The sequence below is a fragment of the Paroedura picta genome, chromosome 2, assembly GCF_049243985.1.
Source record: "Paroedura picta isolate Pp20150507F chromosome 2, Ppicta_v3.0, whole genome shotgun sequence".
NCBI classification, from domain to species: Eukaryota; Metazoa; Chordata; class Lepidosauria; order Squamata; family Gekkonidae; genus Paroedura; species Paroedura picta.
The window spans coordinates 56,549,694-56,577,316 of record NC_135370.1 but is presented as its reverse complement, the minus strand read 5'-3'; the positions used below and the strand labels follow the sequence as shown (position 1 = coordinate 56,577,316).

General features: G+C 40.9%; 1 protein-coding gene across 4 annotated transcripts in view; it reads left to right on the top strand.

The window, feature by feature from the left end:
* Window positions 1–27,623, top strand: part of THSD7B (thrombospondin type 1 domain containing 7B) — a 702,862-nt gene that overhangs the window by 414,435 nt on the left and 260,804 nt on the right. For all 4 annotated transcript variants that reach the window (XM_077320192.1, XM_077320193.1, XM_077320190.1 and 1 more), the window contains one exon: window positions 26,044–26,238. In XM_077320192.1, the coding sequence (XP_077176307.1) occupies window positions 26,044–26,238 (195 nt within the window). The remainder of the gene's footprint in view (window positions 1–26,043; window positions 26,239–27,623) is intronic.

Here is a 27,623-nt window from a genome sequence, read left to right as displayed (position 1 = left end):
CCATGAACTACAATTCCCAGGAGCCCCTGCCAGCGAATGCTGGCAGGGGGCTCCTGGGAATTGTAGTTCATGGACATCTGGAGGGCCGCAGTTTGACTACCCCTGCTCTAGACAAATGAGTTATCAGGCCAGCATCCATAATTTGGGCGAAGAAATCAACTGTACAAAGGAAACCATTAGAGGTTTACCGAATGCCATCACTCATGATATTCACTAGACCTTTTTAGAAAATCAGATACCGATCATGCTCCTTAAGGGCAAAGAAGCTCCAGAAAAGTTAATGTGAAAGTATCAGTGGAATCAGTAATCAGAGTGCTATGTATATTTTGCTTAGAGCCAGCCTGCAGGAAGGTTTGGTGCTGTGTAAATGGCTGGATTGGGCCATGTCATTTCATTTCCTTGTTTAGCATGACATGTTTCCCCTTTCAAGGAGCTTCCCCCACTTTAGCCATTCTGGGACAGGTGATTTTACAATCACATTCCAAATTAGTACCCCCCAAAGACCAATGAATTATTTTTCCCATCAGAAATGTATTTTTGATTTCATGGCAGTCTTACTAACAAACTTCCCCCCCCCCCCCCGTATAATCTGCTCTCAGGCTGCTGCAGGGAGCCTCGGAGGAGGTTTAGGGTAGGTTTCTTGCAGTAATGCATGCTGATTCTTGGCTCATCTGGAATGTTGCTTGCTTCAGACTTGTGTGTTCTGGTTTAACAGGACGTGCACTGCAGTGGCATCTGAGAGCTCAGCTTTTGAAACTTGTGTTCAATTAAATGTGAGCGGTGTGTTCCCATGGCACTAGGCATCATATCAAGTCCATGGAACGTTAAGCAGCCTCATTGTACGCAAGATATCTCCAAAGGTTCTCCACGGGGTTTGTTGATGAGTCTTCCTTCATTATTGAAATTACTGGGTAGGCACTGTGCTGGCCTCAAACAGCTTTCTCTGCAACATGTATTGTAAATCATACAGAGACACGCAAAACTGCACAGAAGTCACCCCCGCAGAAACACAAAAATGCATAGGGAACAATTAGCATGATCTGCAAATGTAGTTGAATTGTTTTCTCAGCGGGAAATCTCATTTTCCCATATGGAATGGAGAAAGTGAGACATGAAAATAGGCAAAGGGGGAGATGGTCGCAGTGGTAGGATGTACATTTACAGACTACAATGCTCACTTGTTTGTAGATCATGTAGCGTTTCAGCGGGTGTGTTGCGCCCCCCCCTTTAAAGTGGCACAACAACTTGAATTACACAAATCATTCCTGAGAGTACTTGAACTTGGATCTTGTAGGTTGTAGGACAACAAATGATCTGTTAATGAAGTAACAGTTAATGAGGTGATCAGGAAAGGTTGGGGCTGAATGACCAACCCTCTGTGAAGATCCTAGTAAATAATTATAGGCAGCCACAGGAAATGGTTCCATCAGGATAAAGAGGTGGGAAAATACCGGGGCACAGCTGGCAAAACCTGCCAAAAAATCCAAAGGTTCACCACTTGTATATATTATTCTGCGATTACTAGGTCTTTTATTGCAGAATAATCTATGCAACTGGAATAAAATAAGAAGACAATCTTTATATGCACATTTGAATTTTTGGGTTGGTTTTTTGTCAGCTATGCCACGGTGTGTATGTGTGTGTTTTTTTTATACTGATGTTGTGGCTGAGGAGCTCTGCCACTAGTGTGCTTGGCTCCAGCGGATGCAGCGTTCTAGGTTTTGATAAGGATGTGTGAAAGAGGAGCTGGGAGGAGACTGCTGATATTATTATATTGATGGTGCCCATTCTCCACATGGCACTGTATGTGTTTGTTTTTCCAATCTACCCAGGCACTGGACGGTGTAGTCTGCCCTTGTAATCTTCTCCTAAAGATTTGTTTTCCCTGTCCTATTCACAGGGGATCGTCAGCACTTCCACACCATCAGGCTGCATCTTTCTTTCCTGCGGCTCCCACGGCTTTTCTCTTAGCTTTGTACTCATGCATGTTGCATAAACCAAACTGGTGCAAAGCGAGATGGAAAAATGTGATACTGGTGAAATGCTCCATTTAATCATCTGATTAATTTAATCCCCTCTCTAAGCTTCCCGGAAAGGTGAACAGCAGATAAAAGGCTGCCTGCAAGAGCTAATGTTCCACAGTGTGTTTTAAATTACAGATTCCAACATAGCTGAAAAGCTTTGCTAAGAGAGGATTTCTTCTGGATTCACAGAGGAGGAGTTATCATAACAATTTGGCCCAGCAAGGACGTTTTCCTCTCAGTACTGAAGTAGTAATCAGTCCTTCTAATGTGTGGGTGGAAGGATCCAGGGGGCTGTGAGGAATTTTGGGGCAGTAGGGGGGCAGTCTGACTCTTCCTGCTGCAGTTGCATTTTCCTACCAAGAGATTTCCAAGAGGGCTTGACATTGCCTCCCTCTGGGTTAGTCTTTCTCAACTTTTTTTTACTATTGAGAAACCCCTGAAACATTCTTCAGGATTTGAGAAGCCCCAGAAGTGGTTCAATCATGCCGATTATGGCTGGGAAGCATAGCTGTGTACATTCCCACCTGGTGCCCCTCCCCTCCTCTTCCCACCCCCTTCAGGCCCCTCATTGGCCATTTTGGGGGTCAAGATGACCATTTATGGTCATATCACCTGATAACATTTAACAACTTAAAAAAATATATTAAAAAAATTAACTGCCACCTAATCAGGAAACCCTTCCAGGGCCATCAAAAAAACCCCAGGGTTTCATGAAGTCATAGAATCATAGAGTTGGAAGGGGCCATAGAGGCCATCTAGTCCAACCCCCTGCTCAACGCAGGATCAGCCCAAAGCATCCTAAAGCATCCAAGAAAAGTGTGTATCCAACCTTTGCTTGAAGACTGCCAGTGAGGGGGAGCTCACCACCTCCTTAGGCAGCCTATTCCACTGCTGAACTACTCTGACTGTGAATTTTTTTTTCCTGATATCTAGCCTATATCATTGTACTTGTAGTTTAAACCCATTACTGCGTGTCCTCTCCTCTGCAGCCAACAGAAACAGCATCCTGCCCTCCTCCAAGTGACAACCTTTCAAATACTTAAAGAGGGCTATCATGTCCCCTCTCAACCTCCTTTTCTCCAGGCTGAACATTCTCAAGTCCCTCAACCTATCTTCAATTTTATCTACAACCGTGGTTGAGAAAGCCTGCTCTGATAGTAACAACCCTGAGCCTTCTTGGTGGTCTCCCATCCCAGTGCTGACCAGGGCCAATCCTGCTTCCTAAAGAAAATGACAGTTTAAGAAGGTGGAATGGGTGAGATTAATTTCCTGCTGAGCTCTGGCCCTTCCTCAAATATAAGTGTGTTCATATGTGAGGGGGGCACTAGGGATGAAGCCTGCGAACCCGGGGGGGGGGGATTGAGAACCAATGTTCTAATGTATAATCATTAATCAGAAGTAGTATCAATTTTCAGATTAGCTATGACTCATTCAGTTTTAAGTGCAAGCCACTTTGTGTATACATAATCTGTAGCATGCACAAACTTGCATACAATGTAGGTTGTTTGTGAATTTCATCACCCTGATGTAGCTGCTGTGGAACCATTTTAGAAATCTGTTGATAGCTGTTCAAGTAGGATGCTGTCGGTGGGTTTGTGTGCACACACCAACATCACCATGCTTGCTTCCGTTGTGAACTTTGCCCCTGTAATAATCTTCTGGCCCTTCAAACTAAGATGTGCACGCAACTGTACATCTGCCTATGGTTTGAGAGGAGACAATAAGAGGGATGTGACAAACCAAACATTGCCTTTCGAAGTCTGATTCCTTGATAGACATTCTAGCATGCATCACAAGGTACTACATTGTAAGACAATTGTATGCCCATGTGAGCTATTCATGCCAGTCAATCAATCTCATTATTCTTCAGAGAGATGCCTTCAATCTGGGAATCATACAGGACCCCGGTTTTTACCAGATTATAGAATCTGATGAAATCATTTGCCAAAGGTACTTTTGGGCAAGTAGGTACTTGAGAGAACTGTTCCATTGATCCACTTTGGGGCATAATTAGAAAACCAAATAGTTAGCCTTATATTTTACTAGTAAGTGGCATGTATCTCATAAAAAACCACTATTTTACCTAAATGGTTTTTAGGATCATTAAAATGCAGTCCTGTTGACTTTCACATCAATTAAACTGAGATAATTTACTGAGTGACCTTCCAGAAGAAAAAGGAGATTGCACCAGTGATGCATCTGCAATTCAGTACTGCATTTACGGTTACAATACATTTATGATTGCATAGAATGTATTGGATTCTTATCTGTCTGTCTAGTTTATGTTTACACTTGATAGTGCTAGGTATTGTTCATATTCAATATTATCTGTTCTTCAGAATTGGTTCAGTAATGTATAAAGGAATGTAGTGACCAGAATTGCAGCCCGGAGCAAACAACCCATGCCTGACCCCCTAACAGGGTGCCCCCTATCAGGATTTAAAGTGGGGTGGAGACCATGGAAGATGATGTCCTGGTCAGAGGCATTACAGAAAAGTCAGGAGGTGGCACAGCAAGCAGGAGAGCCCAGGGCTTGGTTTCTGGGCCTGCTTTGGTGGCACTTGGGGCCACAACATGGAAGAGGCATAGGAGCGTGGCTTCCAGGCTGGCTACAGTGGTAGCCAGGTCCTCAGCATGAATCAGAGGGTGGTGTTTGGTCCTCCCACTGACTCCAGCAGCAACAACCTCAGCAGGAACCCCAAAAGAGCAGGGACAGCTGGCAGGCAAGCAAAGGAGAAACAAGGCTGTTAAGAGGCTGAAGGGGCCAGAGGTGGACAGCCAGTGGCTTCAGAGACTCCTGGTGGGCCAGAAGCCTGCAGGTTTCTAGGGGTGGGGCAAGCCCAGCCCACAGGAAGGCAACCCAGGAAAAAGGCAAGATCACATGAGGCCTGGGGTTAGACTTTGAGGGGGAAGTGGGTAGAGTGAGGAAGAAGGAAGGGAGGATAAAAAGGAGACTCCCAAAGATACCAGGGAAGATGTGGGTGTCAGACTTGTGACAGCGAACACAGACTCACAGCCAAGTAAGAGCAGTTTAAGGGCAAGATATCCATTGTCTTCCCATTCGGAGGCCTTGGGAATATCCCTGCGACAGGTGGCAAGATTGAAAAAGATGGTATCCATTACAGTCTTGTTAGGCAGGTCCACAAGCAAGAAAAAGCACATATTATGCAGTGGGTGGCCTCTGGGTACTGAGTTGCACGGTCCATAAGAAGTAGCAAGCACCTGGCTCTCTGTGGTGTCCCACAGAATCCATCGCTATCCGATCAAATAGAATACAAAATTCTAACATGTCTCACATCACAGTGGGCCAGAAGAATTGGTGGAGTATTCTCCTTAAGGGTGCTGTGCATCCCCAATGGACAGTCCAGGCATGATCATGCACTATCTCTACTGTATCCTAGTTTGTTCTTTTGCTAGCCATTCTTAAATTGTTCTTTTGGTTAATGGCTTGTTTATGTGGTTTGTTTTATTTATTTCCATGCTTAACTGGATTAATTTTAATGTTATACATTTATTTGCAGAGATGCCAATGAAATTTCTATGCCCTGTGAGAAGAGTATGAGCATTAACAACAATGATAATGTTATATATAAAGTTGAATGCTAGAATATTCAGTCCCTCTCTCATCGGGTCTCACACACACACACACACAGAGAGAGAGAGAGAGAGAGAGAGAGAGAGAGAGAGAGAGAGAGAGAGAGATGTTATTCCTTCCCCAGTTACCTATGTCTGTGATCTGATAAGCAGTCAGCCTGGCATTGAGAAGGGAAGTGAGTCAGTCTTTTTCATTCTCCTTCCCAGTTTTTGTTCCTTGCTGTTTGCACCAGCAGGTTTTGACGTGCCCCTGAGGACACTGGGAAATACAGTCTCTGCGGTATCTGGCATACAATAATCCACATCCATGCACACATTTAAAGACAGCTGATTTATTAGAAGAGTAGTGGTTTCTGCTGATGTCCTCTCCTACAGCAAATGCTCTCTTGCCTCCTATGCTGTTATTCCTAAATGTCTGCTAATCTTCCACCAACATTGCAGGAAGGACTTTGACAGCTGCTGCAGGAAGTGGGATTTTTCAGAATCTGGTTCCCATTCAATCAAAATTCCCAAGTAAAAGTTAACATTGCTTAGGGAAATAATCAAATCATCAACATAGGTCAGAATAAATTTCCATCTTCCATTTCTGTGTCTGTTGTAAAGATGGGCAAGGTTTGTTTTATGTGAAGCCCTGTTTTAGTAGTATCTTGGTCAACTTATCTGGCCATGTTTTTGCACTTTGTTTAACCCATAAAGCACCTTTACAGGCTAGATGTTTATTCTTTTTAGCATAAACCATGGTGGCTGATTCATGCCATGTCAAAAGGAGTTCATATCTAGGTCAGGGGTAGTCAAACTGCGGCCCTCCAGATGTCCATGGACTACAATTCCCAGGAGCCCCTGCCAGCGAATTGTAGTCCATGGAAATCTGGAGGGCCACAGTTTGACTACCCCTGATCTAGGTGTTCTGTTTCTAAAAGCCGTTACGCTTTAGAGCAACTTCAGTTCCACCATCACCGACATGGTAATTCAGTATAACTGAGATATGCAATCATTAAATTGCTTTCTTTGGGAGAAATACTTTTGCTTCTGTTTGAGTGTGATATTATTTGTTTGTGCTGGTATTTGCATTTCTGTTGAGCAATCACTTCTGGATATGACCTGGCGTTGCAACTGAAACAGTGTGGGGCATTTCTTTTGTATTCTGGACTGGGCTTTCTATGGTCAGTCAGCTTAGTTCCTATTTTCCTTGACCTGGCCCTTCATACCATGTATCTTGAGTCATTCTTTCATTTGTACTGCTCCTGATAATCCTATTGTTTATGGTACTCAACTCTTATCAGCCCCAGAATATCTTCCAATCTTCCAATTTAGAATATTTCCCATTCAATTTTTATTGATTGATTGATTGATTTGATTTCTATACCACCCTTCCATAAGGCTCAGGGTGGTTTATATACAACATGGAACAAATGGGGATACATGGAACAAATTAGTACATAACATAATCAAATACAACAACAACAACAACAACAATCCAATAGCACAATGTCAGTGATCATAAACAATACAACAAGGACGGAACCCAGCTAAGGCTCCTGAGAGGATAAGATGAAGGTACAGTACTTAGTAATAGTCCAGTTTGTAAATCCATATCTAGGAATTTATCAGCAGTTGCAAGCTTTCTATTAGATTTAATAAGATTTAATATGGATTTCTGCATTTCAACTATTTCTGTAGCCTAATTTAGAAAGGTTATCTGAACAAAGGAAACTTTCTAGTCTGGTCTTGCTCACCATAGGCCAGTGGTTCTCAACCTTCCTAATGCTGCGACCCTTTAATACAGTTCCTCATGTTGTGGTGACCCCCAATCATAAAATTATGCAAGTGTTCTTTGATAGAAATTGAACCAAAATTGACCAATGGCATGTTCATGATGGTATATAAATTGTTTTTTTCAAGGTTTCTAAGTTCAGTTCTGCCTCTTGTCCCACCATGCTTATCTCACTCTTTTCCGTAGCTCCAGACAAGATGAATGCTCTATCTCAATCTACCCCACAAGGCTGTTGTGTAGATGGAACCCCCTGGGCCAAGCTGCTTGCCCTGCCACGACCTCTGTGAAAGGGTTGTTCGACCCCCCAAAGGGATCCCAACCCCCAGGTTGAGAACCACTGCCATAGACCATTCTTAAGGCTTCAATCATCCCCTTTGCAGTTTCTTATCCTTTTATGTGCACCAGTTGGAAATATGTACTCTTAATCAGATTTTGTTTTGTACAATCTGCAGTCTCTTTCCACTTTAAAATTCACTCTGGAAACCTATAACCCTATTGGGTTATTTGGCTAATATAACTCAGTTTTTCCCACCCAAAGAAACATGATATTGAGTGCAGTAAGTAAATCTCCCAAGAGGTATATTGCAAAAAAGGTAAGCTTACATTTATTCAAGGAGATTCCATTCACATTCAGGTTGCAGTCAAAAGTCTTATGCAGCTTCCAATTGTGCTGATACAGAATGCTCATCACTAGGGAATGGAGAGAGATGGGGAATAAAGGGAGAAAGGTAAGTTTGATAAGGTGTGTATGTGTCTGGGGGGGCGAGAATTACTCTTCTGAATCATTCTGGACTTTAAAAAGCCCAAGGTATTTGTGTTTTGTTTGTTTGCTTGCACTGGAAAAGGCAATATCAGCTCTACAAAGAAGAAAAGATGTGACATTAACTTGCAGGGGGCGGCAAGAGCACAATCAGAGAGGATAGTGAGGTCAGCACCTTCTTTCTTGTTAAGTGTCATTCCTTGTATGTCTCCAGCTGGCTACTGTTAGGGCAGTTTACTTCTTCTTCTCGGAAGTCCCACACTCAGAGTAATTCCGCACAGTAAAAAAAAACTAGCATTACGTCAGCACAATGGCATAACTTAAAAAAAAAAAGATGCCTCTGAGAATTCCTCACTGGCTCCTCTGCTGCCATCTCACGCGTTGCGCCACTCCGCACGCCTGCTTGAAATGGTGGAAGAGGGGAACATGTTATACACGTTCCTCTCTTCCGCCTGTCAATCAAAACAAGCAGTCAATCACCTTTCTCCCTCTTTTAAAGGGATTGCGATCCGAGCTAATTTTTTAAAAATGAGACTTATGCATTTAAACATGTATGCATCTATTCATGTATGCATTTAAACATGTATGCATCTATAGGGCTCCTTTTACTGCAAGTCCTCTTGCAATCTGGAGGCTTGAAGCTTAAAAATTTTTTTTTGGCCATTTGGTGTTTTTTTGGGTGGGGAAGAGGCATGCATTGTGGGCAAACTGGTGGGGAAAAGTTTATTATGCGATTCCCCTGCAAGTGCTTTAAAATAGAGGGTGTAGCTGCCAGTTTGCTGGATGTTCTCGACGTCATGCAAAATGCCAAAAATATGGTGTTTACAAAAAATAAGAATTTCACGTTTTTTTATCGGGTGCGGAATGGCTCTCAGTGTTACTCTCTTTCTCATCTAGAGCTGTAGTTTGGGACCTATCGCTGTCTCTCCCCTGTCCTATCAAGTATACTAATACCTAAATAAACCTTTATGTACTTTAATCAGGCTGTGCACAGTCATTGGGTTAGTTTCTCTGCCTACAGCTTGATTAGCGGGTTTCAGCTTTCCAAACACTATCCTTTGTAAGAAAGCTTATCTGGAAACTGAAGCATGCCAATCCATTGGTCAACGAATCCCTTTGCACATATGGAATGTCATTAACCTTTCACTTTCAGCAGAGGGAGCACACATCCTTTTGTATACATAGAGAAACCCTCTAGAAAAGTTTCCTTAGAAGTCGGCATGGGACCACATAGAAAGGTATCTATAAACACCTTTATTTTTCCTTTGCAACCTCCTGAGGATGCATAGGAAAAACTCATCCCAAAACTCACCCTATACTGAAATTACCTCTTTGATATTTTTTTTGTCAAGTCAGACTTTAAGAATGCATGAAGACAGCAAGATTCTATTTGCTGTGCGAGGGCTTCAATAATTTATAGAATTAGTAAAAGCTTTATTATATTTTTGTGCCTGCATGCACTCAATTCACTCAGCTATGCTACATAAAAGTTCAAAGGTAGTATTTTGTTGTCATGCATGAGAGGAGCGAAATAAATTGGAGACAGTAATGTAATCATGCTCGTCTATGTGTTCTGAATTTTGAACACCATCTATTAGGAGGCTTGTCACAAAATACTTAGCTTGGGAAATATTTATTAATATTGAAGGTTTTAATATTTTTTCCCCATGCCTGCATTCCTGTTTCATGGACATGCAAGTGGGGAATATATCTTGCAGAAAGCGCTTGCCATCAGAAAGCAGCCCTTGGTATTAATAACTGAATAAGCAGTAGCGACTTTTCCATCCCCTAAATTGTAGACAGATAATTACTTTTTTTTTCATTTGTGAAATATTAGCAGTCAATGTGGGTGGGGGTATCATCCAGTGTAGACACCTTCCAAGTTTTCATAATTCAGAAAGTAAGCCATCCCTAGTGGTTTTATGAGATTCAGTCAGCAGAACTTACCTGTTTTATACATTTCCTTTACTGCATGGCACCTAAGGTTGAGCATCTATGCAAACAAGTCAGAAAATTGTCCTGTGTCATTCTGATTCATATATATCTTGAATAATAATCTTGTTTGTGACGTAACTGTACTTCAAAGATCACTGAGGAACTCACTTGCAAACCAGTTATTATAGATAAATATAATGCACCAAGTGAAACTAATAGTTGTGAAATCCCCAGTATGAATCATGCACAAGAAATGCACAAAATACATTTTCTGAACACTACAGTAAAAATAAACAATGGATGCCTATAGACCACCTTATACTGGAAACCTACTGACAGACAAACATGCCTGCATGCCTTTATCTACCGTCCTAAAGAGAGCTAGAACATTTCCGCAGGGCCTGCAGAAGGGAGCTCTTCTGCAAGGCATTTGGTTGAGGTTGACCAAAACTAACAACATCTACTGGGCCACAGAACCTCCCTCCTATGAAACCAATCATCCTGAACCAACCACTGGTCTATTAGAATGTTGAGGTTATTCATTACTATTCTCTTTGTTTATTACTGTTATTCATCTGACATAGTGACTGAATTTACTGTATTGTTCCTATTCCTCTGTGTTTCATGTGAACCAGACTGAGCCTTAGGGGAGGGCGGTATATAAATGTAATTATTATTATTAATAATAATAACAACAATAATAGTAATAAAAACATACCAAAGGATCAATTGTATATAGCCAGGTTCTACACTACATAGCTCTCAACTGAAAACAGTTCAGCACATCATCAGTGACTTACAACCTCTACTGGAAAATTACAGTTCTCTTTCTCAAGTACTGGAAGGCAGACATTTTCTTGCACACAGACAACCCCCCTCCCAAAAAAAATCTCAAACATTTAGAGAAAGGACACTGGTACCAAAGCATAAAACAAACCCAGATGCCAACTTTGCTGCCACATACACCAGAACAACACAATCACTGGACCTAACAACATCCCCTACACCATCAAAAGCTTGTTCACTTTCTCATCTTCTAACATTGTATATGCCATTAATTTACAACAATGCCCCTCTATTCTTTTCAGAGGGCAAACAGGTCAAGCCCTCTGCCAAAGAATAAATGGACACAAGTCTGACATAAAATATCACAGGACTGAGAAATCTGTAGGTAACACTTCAACCTTCCAGGACATTCAATGAGGGACCTCAAAGTAGCTGTTTTATTGCAGAGAAACATCCAAAAACAGATTGGAAAGGGATATTGCAAAGATGCAAGTTATTACAACATTCAAAACAATGAAATCCCCAGGACTCAACAGGGATATTGGTTTCTTATCTTAGTATATGTGCTAACCTAATTCAGTTCTCGTATCTATATTCCTTACTATCCCTTCTTCATTTCATTTGGGACAATGGGTCTATAATGTAAGTATGTATGCAGCAGAATTTAGAATATAACTCTCTGGTCTTCAGACAGGAAAACAACACAGCAGGGCTTATCACTTTTGGGGACACTTCCATGCTTGAGTGGAGATGGAAGGGACTACCAGTAAGTCTCTTTTAATTACTTCTTTCCACAACTAGGAAAGCATCTGCCATAATCATTAACCTTAAGATTTTAATTCTCTCTATATGTTTGTGAACAATTGAACCCAATTGTGACAATTGAACCCAAAGGACTGATTTTGTTATTCTAGCAAGGAACTATCCAGTCTTCATGATCATGCTGCATATTTGTTGTGACTATGTTTACTAATATACTACTGTACTAATATACTAATGTATTCTCTCCTTAAATCTGTACTCTTATGGTTCTTGTTCCATTGTTTGAGGAAGAGTGCATGCACACAAATGCTCAAACCTTGAATAGAACTTTGTTGGTCTTAAAGGTGTCTTTGGACTCACACTTTGTTCTGCTAGTTCAGGCCAACACGGTGTTTGAATATCTCTGCAAACCTTTTTGTCTTATTGTCAGCATGGCTACGCACCTGAACCTGTGCAATCCTAAGAACACTCTCTGGGGAGTAAGCTCCATTCAATAGCCTTCCATAGGATTCTGAGTAGACCTGCTTAGTGTTGCTCTATCAGGACCATTCATGTCATTTGTAACGTGTGATCTACAGAGATGGTATAGGAATATCTAAGAAGATTTCTGCTATGATCTGCATGTAGACATACCAGGCTTCCTTCTATGGTGGGAGAGCTCTTGCTAGAAATGTCATTGCCTGCTGCCACTAAGAGCAGCAGTGTGAGAAAAATAAAATAAACAGTGGTATCACTGACATCACTATGTCACTTCTGGGTATAATCTGGAAGTGAAACAGGATAACTCTAGAACAATGGTTCTCAACCGCGATAATGCCACGACCCCAACTGCGGTGAGGGCAGCGCACACATACATGGGTCCGTGCACAAGAGCACAATGATCTGGAGGTGGCATGCAGGTAGCCAGATAGATTCTGAAATGTTGTTGGCTTTAAATTAAAGCAGATTCTCAGCATCTGAATATCAATATATATTGCGTCTTTGGGGGGTAAGTTTCACGCTAAATTCAGCTATAATTTGACTAGGGATTTTTAAAGGATGTTGTGCATTCACCCAGTGTTTGTAGCAGATACCACTTACAACACACCTTGCATTTTTTCCCCCTTTGTGTGTGTGCATGTTTTGTTGCTTAGATTAGCGATCCCCAACCTGTGGGCCGTGGACCACATGTGGTCCTTTGACTAATTGGAGGTGGGCCCCGAAGGACGCCTTCTCCCCCCCCCTCGGCCCTTTACTTCATCCCCCCCAGCCCTTTACAACACAATTCATTGTTGTGGAGTGTCTGTATCTTATTTTGAAGGGATGTTTAAACATTACCATAGCGATCAGAGAGCGCTAGGGCAGTGGTTGAGAGTAGAGGAGTAAACTACCCCCCCACTGGGCCTCAGTAAAAGGCGTTGAGTGGTCCCCGGTGAGTGGTCCCCGGCGTTGAGTGGTCCCCGGTGATAAAAAGGTTGGGGACCACTGCCTTAGATCACAGTCCACAACATTTCCCATGCAATCCTAAGCAGAGTCGGACCTTTCTGAATCCTCTGAGGTTAACAGATTTAGAAGGGTGTACTTCTGCTTAGGACTGCACCAATTAAAACCTATGTTGAGTAGGAGAAAATTCTCAGAACTGCAAACAAATTAAAATATCTTACTTTAAGGTCAAGTTTAAGAGGTAAGCATAAATAGGTTTGGATAAACTTGAAAAATCTTCTCTCTGTCTTCCTTATGTCGTAAAGAGGGGGGGATTTTTTCCACTGTGGACTGTTTCCATTTTATAGTATCATAAATGAATGATTCTACCTTATGAGTACTTTTATAGGTGCCATCATAACTGAGTTGTTCATCGGATTAGATGGTCGTTATAATATAACCAATAGACCATTCATAGAAGATGAAGCTTCTTTGATATTTAATACTCCTCAAATGCATCCTTAGGAATCATGCACTGTGGGCTATAAACGGTGGCACAGTTATTAATGATATAATTAAAATCCCAGGCTCAGAGGCAAAACAGAAGCCACTAGAAGGATAACATTTATATTGTGGTATAGTGCTTAGTTTAATATTATTTATTTTTATGGGGGGGAAGGATATTATGTGAAATTGTTATTCTATGGTTATTATTATTATCATTACCATTGCTGTTATTTCTATTTGATACAAAAACTGAGTTTGATGTATAGTTCCTTTATCTTCCATGTGAACCACCCTGAGCCTCAGAGGAAGCAGGTATACAAATGTAAATAAATAAATAAAATATCCTTTCCCAAAGAAAAGTTAAACTAAGCGGTATGCCACAATATAAACATTTTTTTTTTGTTTTCTTCAGTTTTTTTTCAGATACCTGGCAAAATAGTATTAAAATGGTTGTCTTTGATTGTGGTGGGACAAACTTGTTCTGCATGTCCACATGAGATTAATCTTAACTGAAAGTTGTGAAGTGCTATGTAATGTAGCTAGATTTAGCTATGGATATCTTAGAAACCAACAAGGTATAAGCTTTTGAGAGTCAAAGTTTCCTTCATCATGGCCATTTCAGATCATGGATCCAAGGTGAAACTCTTCGTACCTTGTGCCATAGTCTTGGGTTGAATTAGGGCCCTAGGTTGAATTTCATCAAACCCTGGGGTTTCTTGTTGGCCCTGAAAGGGTTTCCCAAATGGTGGGATTTTATATAATTTATATAATTTAATATAATTTATTAAACCTTTAACAGGTGCTATAACCATATATGGTCATGTCGACACTCCATGGCCAATGATAGGCCTTGATGGGGTGAGAAGTGGAGGGGCTCTGACACAGCTGTGCTTCCTAACCATATTCTGCAAGATTGCACCACTTTAGTGCAGGCCACTCTCAAAGCCTGAAGAATGTTCCAGGGGGATCTCAATGGTAAAAAAGTTGAGAAAGGCTGAATTAGGCTTCAGAATTGTAGTGCTTCAGAATTGAGTTTCCAGGGAAACTCACGGCTCGTGTCCTGTTGCAAGTCCCCAAATCAATCACATTGCATACAACGTATCATTTCATCTTTAGGGACCTTTGGATCCAACCCATAGTCGCATACACAGATTGGAATCTTCCTTTTACCCTTAAGCATCAGTTGCAAGCATATTTTTGCCACCCTGATTAGGAGTTTAGCAGGTGGTGATGACTGCAAAAACAGCCACTCAATCTTCAGAACAGATCACTTTTTCTCTACTTTAAAGCACTGAATAGTCCAAAGTAGCCCCAGAATACTTGCAGAGCTGGTGCCAGTTGTAGTGATTCAGGTGTTTGATTCCTGCACTTTCATTTCCATGCAAATTTTATTTGTATTGTTTTCATTGTGTTTTCCATGATCCTTTCATATTGGAATCTCAAACACAGGTGTTTTTGAGAGGGATGCTCTTTTTTCCCTCTTCTTCTCTGAAAGTCCAGGTGGCATTTATAGTTATTTATTATGATTAGCTTTCAGTGTTTCTGAAAACAGGAACCCTGCCAACGCAAGCCATTTGTTCAGTCATATGGATTGTTTCCCTTGGCTTGTGGTTCAGTTCTTTATGCAAACTAAAAGTTCTTTTCTCGAGGCATGTACGGTTAGGTAGAAATAAAAAAGCGGAAAAGCATTAGAGGAGATGCTTCTTTTTTCTAAGGATTTTAATTATACCCTTGAAATTGGCCTTCAACTGCATGTGCTTGTCCAAGAACTTGGAATCTATAGTCAAATCTTCCTGCATTCTGCAAAAAAAAAAAAAAATACAATAATTATAATAATCCTGCATGAAGGCAATCCGTATCTGGCAACAAAATCCATTATGCAACTATGAAAAATGAAATAGTCATGTTCTTCAATATACAGGGGGAAATGAAGTGCTGGAAGTCTGAGGCAGCCATATGAAATGCCCCTCTTCAAACTATTGGGCTTTATATGTTTTAAGATCCCTATTTTTTGTTTTTGACCTGTACGAAAACCCCATGTAAAAGTAGAAATTTAGCATTACAAGGAGTGATTTGGGTTTAGATCCCACAGAGTATTTTCATAGGTGGGGAGAGATGCAGTCATAGTATGCAACTTTCTCACTTCCCACAGCAGCCTGGAATACTGGGGTTTTCTCCTTTTTGGGGGGGGGGGTGCTCTGTCCCCAAGGAATGACATTTTGGAGGCATTTCAGGCTGCTGTGAAGGTGGGGAGTTGAGAAACTTAGCCCCAGGATGTGAGTATACAGAACGTTCAAGGGTATAATGTGGTAAATCTTCCACACCTAGTAAACCATGGCCAGCTGAGCCTAGTGGTTCCTCTGCTACCAGATTGGGGTTCTGAGCAATCATTCTATGGTTTGAGTCCCATGGGTACTGTCTTTCTCTATAGTGTGACTTGATTTTTTTTTTTTACTTGCAGGAATATTTTGGATGATAATAGTCAGTTGTTTAACTCTGAATAATAAGAAATAAGATGTGAAACAGGAATTTGTGACAAGTAACCTTATCACTCAGTCATTGTTTGGGAAAAACAATGTCAGGTTTTTAAAGTCCAGACAGTTTTTTGGGGGGTAAAGGGATTCAGACTACTCTGTCGTGCAACTTCCTTTTCTGCCTTCCCAAGCACAAAAGGAGGCAGGTCAGCATTGGAAAGGGATAAATACACGACGAGCTACTTGCAAATAGGACCATTCCCATCTTCCCCATAAGGATTGTTTTAAATGGTAATTTTATTGACCCCTGATTGAGTTCAGAAAGCTGAAAAGACGATTATTACCAGGAAAACATGGCCAAAGAGGAATGGAATTGGGTAATTCCAAGAAGGATAGGCAGCAAGAGACTTATCCTGTTTTTCTAGTGAGCTCTCCCTCCTGCCATATTAGCCTTTTCAAAGGTAAGGTTTTATTACTCAAGAAGCAGGGGGAACAGGAAGAAGGATTGGATAGTGGCAAGATGGTGGAGAGGAGATTCAATGGATACTGTTTCTGACTGGAGAAGAGTCTTCAGGAATTTGATTGGTTTGTATTTCAAGCCCTGCTCACGCTCCTTTCAAACCTCATTGAATTCCTGAGTGGAATGGATTAAGGAAATAAAGACATAATGCCTTGGGATAATTGAGGCATATATGTTGTAACTGCAATGTATGTGGGGCATTGAACAATGTAGATAAGCCTTACTCCTTTACTACTAGAACTTCTGTCAAGGTTCTGCTATCTGATCCTGCTTAGCCAAGGACTAACTTTGAGGGATGAAAGAAAGACGGCTAAAAAAATTACATTCTGGTTACATGCCTGGGCAGAAGATGGATTATATGATTATCAGCGTTGGTAAAGACTGGGAAAGGAAGAGATTTATGGACAGAAATTACAAGAAATCCAGTTTTATCAAGGTTAATTTAAGAAAATGAGCAGACATCCATGAAGTAATAAAGGGAGAAAGGCAATTAGTAACCACAGAAAAGTGCCAGTGGCCACAGAAAAGGAATTGAGAGAAAGCTGCAGTTTACAAATGACAGGCCAAAAGAGGATATAAGGAGGACAAAAAGGGAAGGAAATTAAAGAAGAAAGGGGATGAGATCAAGGCAAATCACTGGAAACTGCTAAAGGAAGGAGCTCTTGAGGGAGAAACCGATAAGGGAAATAAGGGCCAGCCTCTCCCCTAGAAAGCTGAAGAGGGAAGACAGGGAGAAGAGAATAACTGACAGCACCAAAGATAAACTAAACTGGGGATAAAAGAAAATGCTCTGCTCCTTAGACTTCACTTGGCATAGGAAGTGTGTTCACTGTAAAGGTAACTCAGTAAAAAGATTACTGTTTCTTTTTTTTTGGGGGGGGGGCGGTTAATGAAATCATGTGATCCGCCTGCAACTGACAGAGACCATAACTTCCCCTTGATTCCAAAGCATAATGGTTGTGTGTGTATAGATTCCTCGTTGTGTGCACCTTAAATTTTTCTTTACCTTATTCTGAAGATTTTGATATTCCTGGACATGTTTCGGGATGATTGCCTTGCCATAGTAGCTATAAATCATTTTACATAGAAATCTTTCTCAGGCCCTTGCACAGATGGTATGTTTGAAGATGAAGAATATGTTTGGGGTAAGAGTGCAGTGAATAACATTGCTGGGCAGATCCTAACCAGACTCTTCATGGAATTGTCCTCATTTTTTTTGGACTGTCAGTGACAATACTCAATCCACAGTCTATTTCCCTCCCCCCTTCACAGTGTTTACCAAATATGTAGAGATTTTGGAGTCCACTTTCCTGAGTCAAACAAAAGTATTAAACTTCTGAATAGCATAATTAAAATTTGAAAAGGGGTCTCCACAGACTTGTGAAAACAAGTGGGCTACAAGAATGAAGGGACTTAGGGAAGGACTATTCTCTCTATAACCTTGGTCTTCAGAAATTTTATGAAGAAGGAAAGAGGAGTTGGGTTTTATATGCCACTTTTCTGTACTTGAAGGGGTCTCAAAGCTGCTTACAATTGCCTTTCCTTCCCTCTGCCCACAACAGAAATTCTATGAGATAGGTGAGGCTGAAATAGCCCGGATATTACTGCTTGGTCAGAACAGCTTTATCAGGGCTGTGGCAAGCTCAAGGTTCCCCAACTGGCTGCATGTAGAAGAGCAGGGAAGAGCACTTCCAACCACTACACTAAGCTGGCATTTTTAAAAATCAAATCCTTAAGAGTGAGGAAGATTCAGTCACTAAATGGGACAAAACTTCTAGAGTTCACTGAGCCCAGAATATAACTGAACTCTTCAATTAAATGGGAGAGAGTTGCAGTATAGGGTGAGTTTTGGGATGAGTTTTTCCTGTGTATCCTCAGGAGGTTGCAAAGGAACAATAAAGGTGTGTATAGATTCATTTCTATGTGGTCCCATGCAAACTTCAAAGGAAACTTTTCTAGAGGGTTTCTCTATGTATGCAAAAACAGGAGTAGTCAACCTGTGGTCCTCCAGATGTTCATGGACTACAATTCCCATGAGCCCCTGCCAGCTCTAGGGTGATCTCTCCCATGGTAGACATGCCCAGTCCAAACTGCTGGGAGACCACTCTGTAAGAGATGGTGTTCACCAGGTCCCACAGAGCCATGGCTACCTTTTTCTCCACTGGGATAGGCATGTTGGTGGTCTCCCACTGCAGACCTTTGGAGCACTGAGACTAGCTCCTTGAAGGTACCTCTGGTCATCCTGAAGTTCAGGATCCACTGGCCATCACTCCATTTTACCTAGAAAAAGTTCTCCCACTAGTCTGTGCTTCTCTTATCCACCCACACTTGTTTGGACTTCCATGAGTGCAAACTACTGATGCCTGGTGGCTTTCCTTGCCCTTAGGGAGATCTGGATGGGCTGGCAGTGCCAGGGACACTTGGAGAGAGGCCAGTTCGGTGTCCCCAGGTATCTTCTATGGATCATTCACCTTATGCAATGTGTGGTATCCTCCCAGTTGCAAATAAGGATGACAGAGATCAGTTGGATGAGGGCTCCCATCTGAACCACCATGACCATCATCATGAGATCCTCCATTTCCACAGATGCCAGTATTGGCCACTCTCAAAGAACAAAGGAGAATAGTGGAAAGGTGTGCTTCTTGGAGGGTTGCTAGAGGTCACCTAGCTCAGCCAATCAGCAAGTGCCACTGGGTGGAAAACAGGTAACCAAACATGAATATGGACCACCAGAAAGTGACATGAATCAAGTCAGAATGTTTCATTGTTGTGGCATTAACTGTAGCATTAAAAATGACATTCAAATTAATTTTTAAATTATTTTAGGACTCAAGGGGACTTTTGAGTCCATAAAATCACTGCCGAGAGGAGATTGGTTGCCTCTGATGATTGACAGGCTGAGGAGCAGAGAGTAAAGTTTGCATTGCTCTCCCAACTTCTTTGCTGCTCTGTCAGGAGGAGAATAGCTGCAATGAGGAGTCAGGAAAACGTGGGAGGGGTCTCCCATGTGCAGGGCTGTAAATTAGGTTTACAAACCAGCATTTGCAAGCAGGAGTTCATGCACGTTTTACACCTCCGTACGGAATCGTCTGAATTTAAGTCTGAAAACCAGATGTGACATCCATGCAACAAACTGAAGAAATGTGACAGTTCACCTTTCATACAATACTTGGGGAGGAGGCAATAAAGAAACATCTGAAAAATGAGAACTGTATTTACTAGTTTTCTTCAAAACATTTCAGTCTTCTCATTCTTTAATGTTCCTGAGAAACAATTTATTCCCTTGCTCCATTTGATTTCAAGTTTCTTAATCATGCACCACAACTGTGTCATGGTCATGCACCATGAGTCTTCACTAGTTGCTATCTCAATCCTGCTTTCAATGTGAAATGAGCATTTCTCTTGTTTTCTTTCCTCATGCCAATCTACATTAGTGGAGAAATGTGTGTGTGTTTGTGTGTTTGTGTATGTGTGTTTAGTTTAGAGCAAGATGGTAATAAAAGAAAAATGAATACTGCATGTTTAATACTATCCACTTATCCTAGAGCATATTTCCCTTTCTTTTTTCTTGTAGTTCGCTTTCCTTTCCTCTTGATTTATGTATAAATATTCTAAAGCATTCAGGCAACTTTCCTTTCCCTTCTTTGTACACCGTGTCTTTACTTCTTTGTTTTCCTATGACATTTTATGCCCCTGTCATTCTTTCTTTGACTGTTCTTTTTCTTCTCCCTTTCTACTGCTAAAATGGTAGTGGAGCAAAGCAATTAGACTTAAATCTTCACCCTGCTGGTCACACTGACAAACTGACAACACATCTCACTGAAGTTCTTAACTACGGGTTGGCATTAGCAGAAGTCAGCACCCAGGTGGAAATTTCTGTGGAATGTGACGTAGGTGGTCCAATTGCAAGTGCAGTGCATCCAGTACAGAATGTGTATTAGGATTTTATTAGTATTTGATGTGGTGTTGTGATGTGGAGAGAAAAGCCAATGGCAACATTTTGAAGAGCTGAGTATATTAAGAATGGAATATATCAAATCAATCTTATGGCTGTATATGCTATTATTGTTGTTGTGAAATGTTTAAATGCAACAGTTCCATTAGCTAATTAGATGTCTGGTGGGATATTCCCCCCTAGCCTATTTATCCTGAAAGATTTAAAACTGCTGTTAGCAAATTGGCAAATGGCAAGTTAGATTTCTCCCCTCCCACTTCTAAATTTACTCCGATCTACTGACATCTTTGTAATAGACAAGCAGTTACTCAAGGTTTATTGGCATTGTTTCCTGAGATTTAAATGAGACATAAAATTTTATAGCAGGCATAGTATTTTAATGACTGTTTCATTATTTTACAAGGAGAACATGAAAGGATACAAGGAGTAATATTGATGGACAGTGTGTCATTAAAAGATACAAAAATGTTGTACAAGTCATTTATGTGCAAATGAGGATCCTCCATGTTTCAGGGCATGGTTGCAAAATTATTAATGTAATCCAGTTTCTCCTAGTGCAACAGGGCCAAAGAAAATTCACGCCCCAAATGTATCCTAAAGAAACTCTGCATTGAGATGTTGCCTACAAAAACTGACTCATTAGGTTCTATTCTTCCATATCACCCACAGCTGGATCCTTTTAATTGGAGATGCTGTTGGCAGGCAAAACAGATGTTCTACCACTATTCTACCTTTAGTTACCAGAGCATCTCTCACTAACTACTTACTTGAATGTTCTTACCCTCTCTCTCGTGCCATCTTTATGCCTGTAATGCTAGGGTATGCAGTATCACTTCCCTGCCTTTATTTGTTTGTTTGTTTATATTTATAATTTAATTTATAACCTGCCACTCTTGTGACGGCCCATGGCAGCTGACAATAATATGAACCCCCAATAACTCCCTCCCCCTTAAAAGCAGAAAACCAGAACAGCATATTGGCGATGGATTAAACCCTCATTCCATCCCCACTCACAGAAGATGCATATCACCTCGAAGGGTTCATAAAGAGTAACATAGATCTTATTCTCTCAAGGGGAAGTCCAGATCTTAATAGTCCTGGCCTCAACTGAAGACCTGGGAGAAGAGCTCTGTTTTATAGGCCCTGCAGAAATCTTGCTCCAATATCCACCCTTATTTGAAACAGATGGTTAAGTCCCTTTGACCAGTTCATACTATAACTATGCATGATGAATTTTCTTCCTGAGTTGTTCTTCCTTCGCCTCTTCTCCATTGTCTTCTCCTTCATGGAACATTATATTGAAAGCTCCTTTGGAAAGGAATATGTTTTTTTTTGCATACTTAATTATATACACTGCAACATAGGTTGATAGTGTTCTAGAAATAATTCATTCTAGAGTGGCAGTTGTACTAACTCTAGTTGTACAAAATGTAGATACCTTACAGAATACAAGATCAATTTTATGGAATTTCAAATTTAACTCAAGTTGCCTTTTCATGCCTTTCTGAAGTTTTATTAATATAATATAGAGCATTAGAAGAGCCCTGCTGAATCAGACCAGTAGTCCATCTAGTCCTGCTTCTTGTCTCACACAGTGTTCCTCTGAAAGGCCACTAACAGGCATAGAGGCTGAGGTTTTCTACGATGTTACTGCTTGGCTCTGGGATTCAGAGGATTAGTGCCTATGAATGTGGAGGTTACCACATGTCAGTCACAATGTTTAGTAAACATTGGTATACTTATTCTCCATGAATCTATCTAGTACCCTTTTAAAGCTGTTTACTCCTGTGGTCATCACTACATCCACTGGCAGCAAATTCTACATTTTAATGTAGCTTGCGTGTCCTGAACCTATTGCCCTTCAGTATCATTTAATGTCTCAGGGGGAAATTTCTCTTTGTCAACTCTCTCCACCCCATGCATTATTTTAGAACCTCCATGATGGTCCCCCTTAGCCTTTGTTTTTCTAAAGTGAAAAGTGACAGACTCTCAGGCTCAGCAAGCTCAGACCCCATTAGCCTATACTTGGTTTTTCTTGTCCCATTGTGCATCAGCTCACACTCACCAACATTGGGCTGCATTGTCACCCACCCATCCAGTTTGCAGAGGACCTCTTGGAGGTCTTCATGGTCAACTTTTGCCTCATCTGCAAACTTGGCCACTACAGTACTCACCCCTAGTTCCAGATCATTTATGAATAAATTAAACAGTACCAGTCCAAATACCAATTCTTGTGGCACCCCACTGCTTACATTCCTGTATCATGAGAACTGTTCATTGATTCCTACTCATTTCTTCCTGTCATTTAATCAGTTTTGTTAATCCATAAGAGAATCTGTCTTCTTATCCCATGGTTACTAAGTTTACTCAGGCATGTTTGATTATGTACCTTGCCAAAATCCTTTTGTAAGTCCAGGTATATAATGTCTGTTGGGTCACCATTGTCTGCATGCCTGTTCTCAAAGAACTCTAAAAGGATGGGGAGACACAGGAGGTCCATTTGCTGAAGCCATACTGTTTTCCCTTAGCAAACTTTGTCCCTCTGTGTGCTTAACATGATTACAATTACTATTAATTTGTCCTGGACAGACGTTAGGCTGAATGGCCTGCAATTTCTTGTTTCTTCTCTGGATCTTAAAAAAAAAACCAAAAAACTAGTATCACATTTGCTACTCTCCAGTCTTCTGGTACAGTGACTGAATTAATTGAGAACATACATATATCGGTTAGTAGATCAACAATCTCACATCTGAGTTCCTTAAAAATTTTCACATATATGCCATCAGGATCTGGAGACTTTTCTGATTTTATTTTCCCCAGTAGGCCTTGAATTTTATCTCTGGTCACTACAATTGGGCTCAGTCCTTCAGACTCCCTTTGTGAAAATAGGGTTGTGTCATGGATATATGGCCTACACTTTCCACAGTGAATACAGAGGACAAAAAAGTCATTAAGCTTCTCTGCCATCTTCCTTTAGCAATCCCTTTATTCCTTTGCCATACTCCACTGCTTCTATTCCATGCCCTCTTTGATGTGCAATTCAGTACCATCAACAACCCAGCCCTCCCTGTCTCCTGCCCATAGAGTTTATGGAATAACTATACCCCATAGATTTCCCGTATTCCATTCTGAGATACCTACTATATCTAAATTATTACTGAACTCCCCCATCTTGGCTCAGAAACTTATAGCATTGTCATATAGACACCTACAATGTATTTCTTTCTCTAGTAATGGCTGCTTTTCTCGTTCCCTTAGGTGCCACACATGACCCTCAGTCTTTGTTGGGACCTCACTCCCAAGATCTGTTAGGCTCTTTTTGCATAGTTATTGCAGCCTTTGGGGTCAGCTTAGAGTTGACTTGAAATTTCATCTGAAGCACATTTTCAGATGATTTTAGAACATGTTATTCAGACAAGGCTAAGAGTAATATTTTCCCACCCAGGAAAATCTAGTTGCCCCTGAATTTTGTCTAGGTAAACTTTTTATTACTACATAAAGTAACAAAGGTTCAATCACTGGCCCAAAAAACCCTTTTTGTATCATCTCTAGCCATGTGCAGCCATGGGTAGGGATGTGGAGAGAGAGAAGGTGGGGCTAGTATTTGTCTAATAAATCTTTCTTTTGCTCTTTTCCAATTCTAGTATATGCTCACTTTTAAATAAAATATAAAAATAAAATAAAATGCATTTTATTTAATCAGCCCAAACTTATATTTAGGGAAATTATGCAGTATCCTCAAATTTGTCTTTATGATCTGTGCTGAAGTAGGTGATGTCTTATGTTTACTACATGCACTCCAACCTTTCTTTTCCCATGTTTTGCTTGGATTAGTTCTAAGATCCACTTAATTCCAATTTCTTCAATAGTATTGTATTCTGCTTGGATGGTTTCTGGCATGAGTTTCTGCCTTTTGGATGAGTGGGTTTTAAAAATATTATTAGTTTTTTACAAAAGGGAAAATGATTTTAAGAAAGACACATTTTCAAACTTGAGTCTTTTGTTTCCTGAAAAACAAAACATACATTTCCCACAAAAGCTAGCTCAGCCTCTTCTACCTATACCCATCAACAGTCTTTGAGTCAAGACCCACATGGATAATGACATGAATGAAATGTGGGCAATTCATTCTAATGTAGTTGAAAAAGGAAGGGGGGAAATAAGTCACCTGCATGTACCCAGTTGTCTACGGTAGACCATAAAACCTGACAGATACTGACGATCTGTAGACTTCCTATGAATAGAAATGGTGAAACAGGATTGATTTTTGCTCTTGGGCTAGTCTAAAGTATCGAAATCTTGAAGTCTTACCCTTGCTTTGCAAAACCCACCTTGACCCCAGTTCTCAGAGCGACTGTAACAAACACAACATAGACGGGCTGTCAAATGCTTGTGAGGAGAGTAATTCCAGAACAACATATAAAGGCAAACACATAACTGGGGCATGGTTTAAGATCTTCCTCCATGCCCCCACCCCTCCATGCACCCACCTGTCAGCTTGATGTGATCAGCCAGAGTGCTCCTGCTGAAATGGACCCTTCTGAAAGGAGGATTAAGCATGGGGCTGGGGCAGTGAGAGAACCCTGCCGAAGGCATCAGAGAAATAGACTCATATTCACAGGTGATGTGCCGTGAGAGAGGGATTTTCAAATGTGTTTAATCACTCATTGGGTTAGAAGGATAATACAGTGATCAAGAGAGTCAGAAGCTTTGTCTGATTGGCAGAAACAAATTCTGGGAAGAGGGGATTAAAAAGCAAATATTTGGGGGAAAATATCTTGTATCAGGACTGCGTGCTTGCTTCTCTCTATTACTCCCTATAATATGCTTGAAAAGTTTTATTTGCACCTCGGGGACTATGAGGCTGTCCTCATTTAGAGATATAAATGCAGAAATTACTGCTGCACAATTGACAGCTTTAAGCACTTCCTCTGGCAGCCCGTCTCTCTGCTTTGCTGGCTGGCACAGAGACGTTGCTTTGCAAATGCAATAGAGAGCTTTACCCTCTACATTATAATTATATGCCAGGCTGCCTCGTGATAGACACCAGCCTCGCTGCCAACAAAGAGATGAGTTTTCTTTCTGCAGCTCCCGCTCCAAGTTTCATTGCTTCTCTTACCATGTTTTTAAAAGACTGGCTACTGCTGAGGGTCTCTCTTGAGTTTACTGAAGACAATGACGGTGTGGGGGGGGAGAATTCCAAGTGAGGATGCCATTCGTAGCAGGATGGGTAGCACTTTAGAGAGTTCAAACAGGAGAATCCTTCACAATGTTGCTACCTCTATTGGAAGTTTTCATCTTCCAAAATGTGTCCAGAGAACTGCAGAAGGCCAGATCTGACAAGTTAGCATAGAGTTTTCTATGGCACTGCATCAAAATTGTAGAATTAATTGAATATGGAATTGAAGTTGGCTGGGACAGCAGTGGTTTTAGGGTGGGGGATAGCAAACACATATTAAACACCATGTCATATCATGGGATCATGGCTGTAGGGCTATTGCAGCATGCGTATTAAGCCTTTTTGTTCCTTCTCATTTTGTGCCCATTTTAGGGGAGGATGTATCAGACGATTTTTGTTCAGAGATTCCATCTTCTCCTAGGACAACAGCTTGTGAAGTGCCGTGTGGAATGGACTGTGTTGTAACTGAGTGGTCTCAGTGGTCATCCTGTTCTCACTCATGCTCCAGTAAAAATGCAGAAGGGAAGCAAAGCCGGACAAGATATATATTGGCATTACAGGGGGAAGGTGAGTAGCAGATCTCTTAAAGCTATTGTTTGCTACCTTAGAGGTTGCCTATGGTGCAACAAGCATGAGAGTCTTTCTGATGGGTTAAGATGCTGGGCCAGGCTTTCTGTCTCAAGAGAGCTTGAACTTTGTTAGCAGTGGTTCTAAAACTTTTTAAGTGCGAGCCCACACATTTGAAAATAAGACTTATTGCATCCAATAACATTTTCTTCAGATATGGCACAGAAGTTGTAGAAAGTAAGATGGGAAATGGGAGAAGTATACTTTTTTTGGGGGGAGGACCATGTACATTTTTGTTTGGTGCATGACATGTCTGTGATGAAAGAAAGGCATAATTGCTCTGAACAATTTATGTTCCCTGACATCTAAGGCGAATAATCCTTGCATCACATCAGATTAGCTACTCAACAGTGGCTTCTTATGCCACAACCAATTTAAAACACACAAAACAGAGGTTGGGAACACATACAAGCATGAATGTACTTGCTGAGGACTGTCATGTTTGTCCTTGAAAAAATAAATCTCTTGTTTAAACATTGTGACATAAGGCCAACAAAGGACATAATGGTGTTCAGGGTGTCTGGTCTTCAATTTTTCAAAGCTGTGGGCTGTTCTACATCTCCATGGAAAGATATCCTCCCTCCCCCACCCCAGTTCTACTGTACTACTGCTAATTAATAAGACTCATCACTTGGGGGAAAATTGCATGTGCAAATATTCATTAATCTACTGATTTGCCAACTTGGAATCTGAAAACAGTGAAGTTATGGTATACATTAAAATATTGAATTTTTAGAAGATAGATTTACATAGAGAAATTAATTAGATGACATTCATTCCCAATAACATTGCAAATTACTGTAGATCTATAAAGAACTCTGGAGTTATAATCCCATGCAGATTTATGAGGAGGTCACACAGAGCCCAAGAAACATTCGGAATAAACATGTCCAGGATTGGGCTGTGGAGAAGCACAGAGAAAAAACTGACTGCATGTTTTCATGTTAAAACTGAGTAGGTTTTTTTTAGATGTACATGCTTTAGCACAGTTGTATCTCAAACAGTGTATTACGTGCCCCATGGCATAATTCTATCAAAACGGACAGATAAAATAACTGGTTATGTGTGATTCTGAAACATTCCTCGGTGGTATTCTGTCTGTTTTCTGCTGTTCATTAGGTTTGGGAGTCTCAGCGAAAGCAGATGAAGATGCTGTTTGAGGCAAGGCAGGGGCCAAACATCTATCTGTATAATAGCAGAGTACCTTTTGAGCTTTAGAAGGAGAAATGAAAAGCAGGAGCTATCGTATCTTACCTCTGAAATTGGTTCAATGGAACAGTGTAGTATAAAATGTATGATTTTAAAAGACACTTTTATAGATGTGA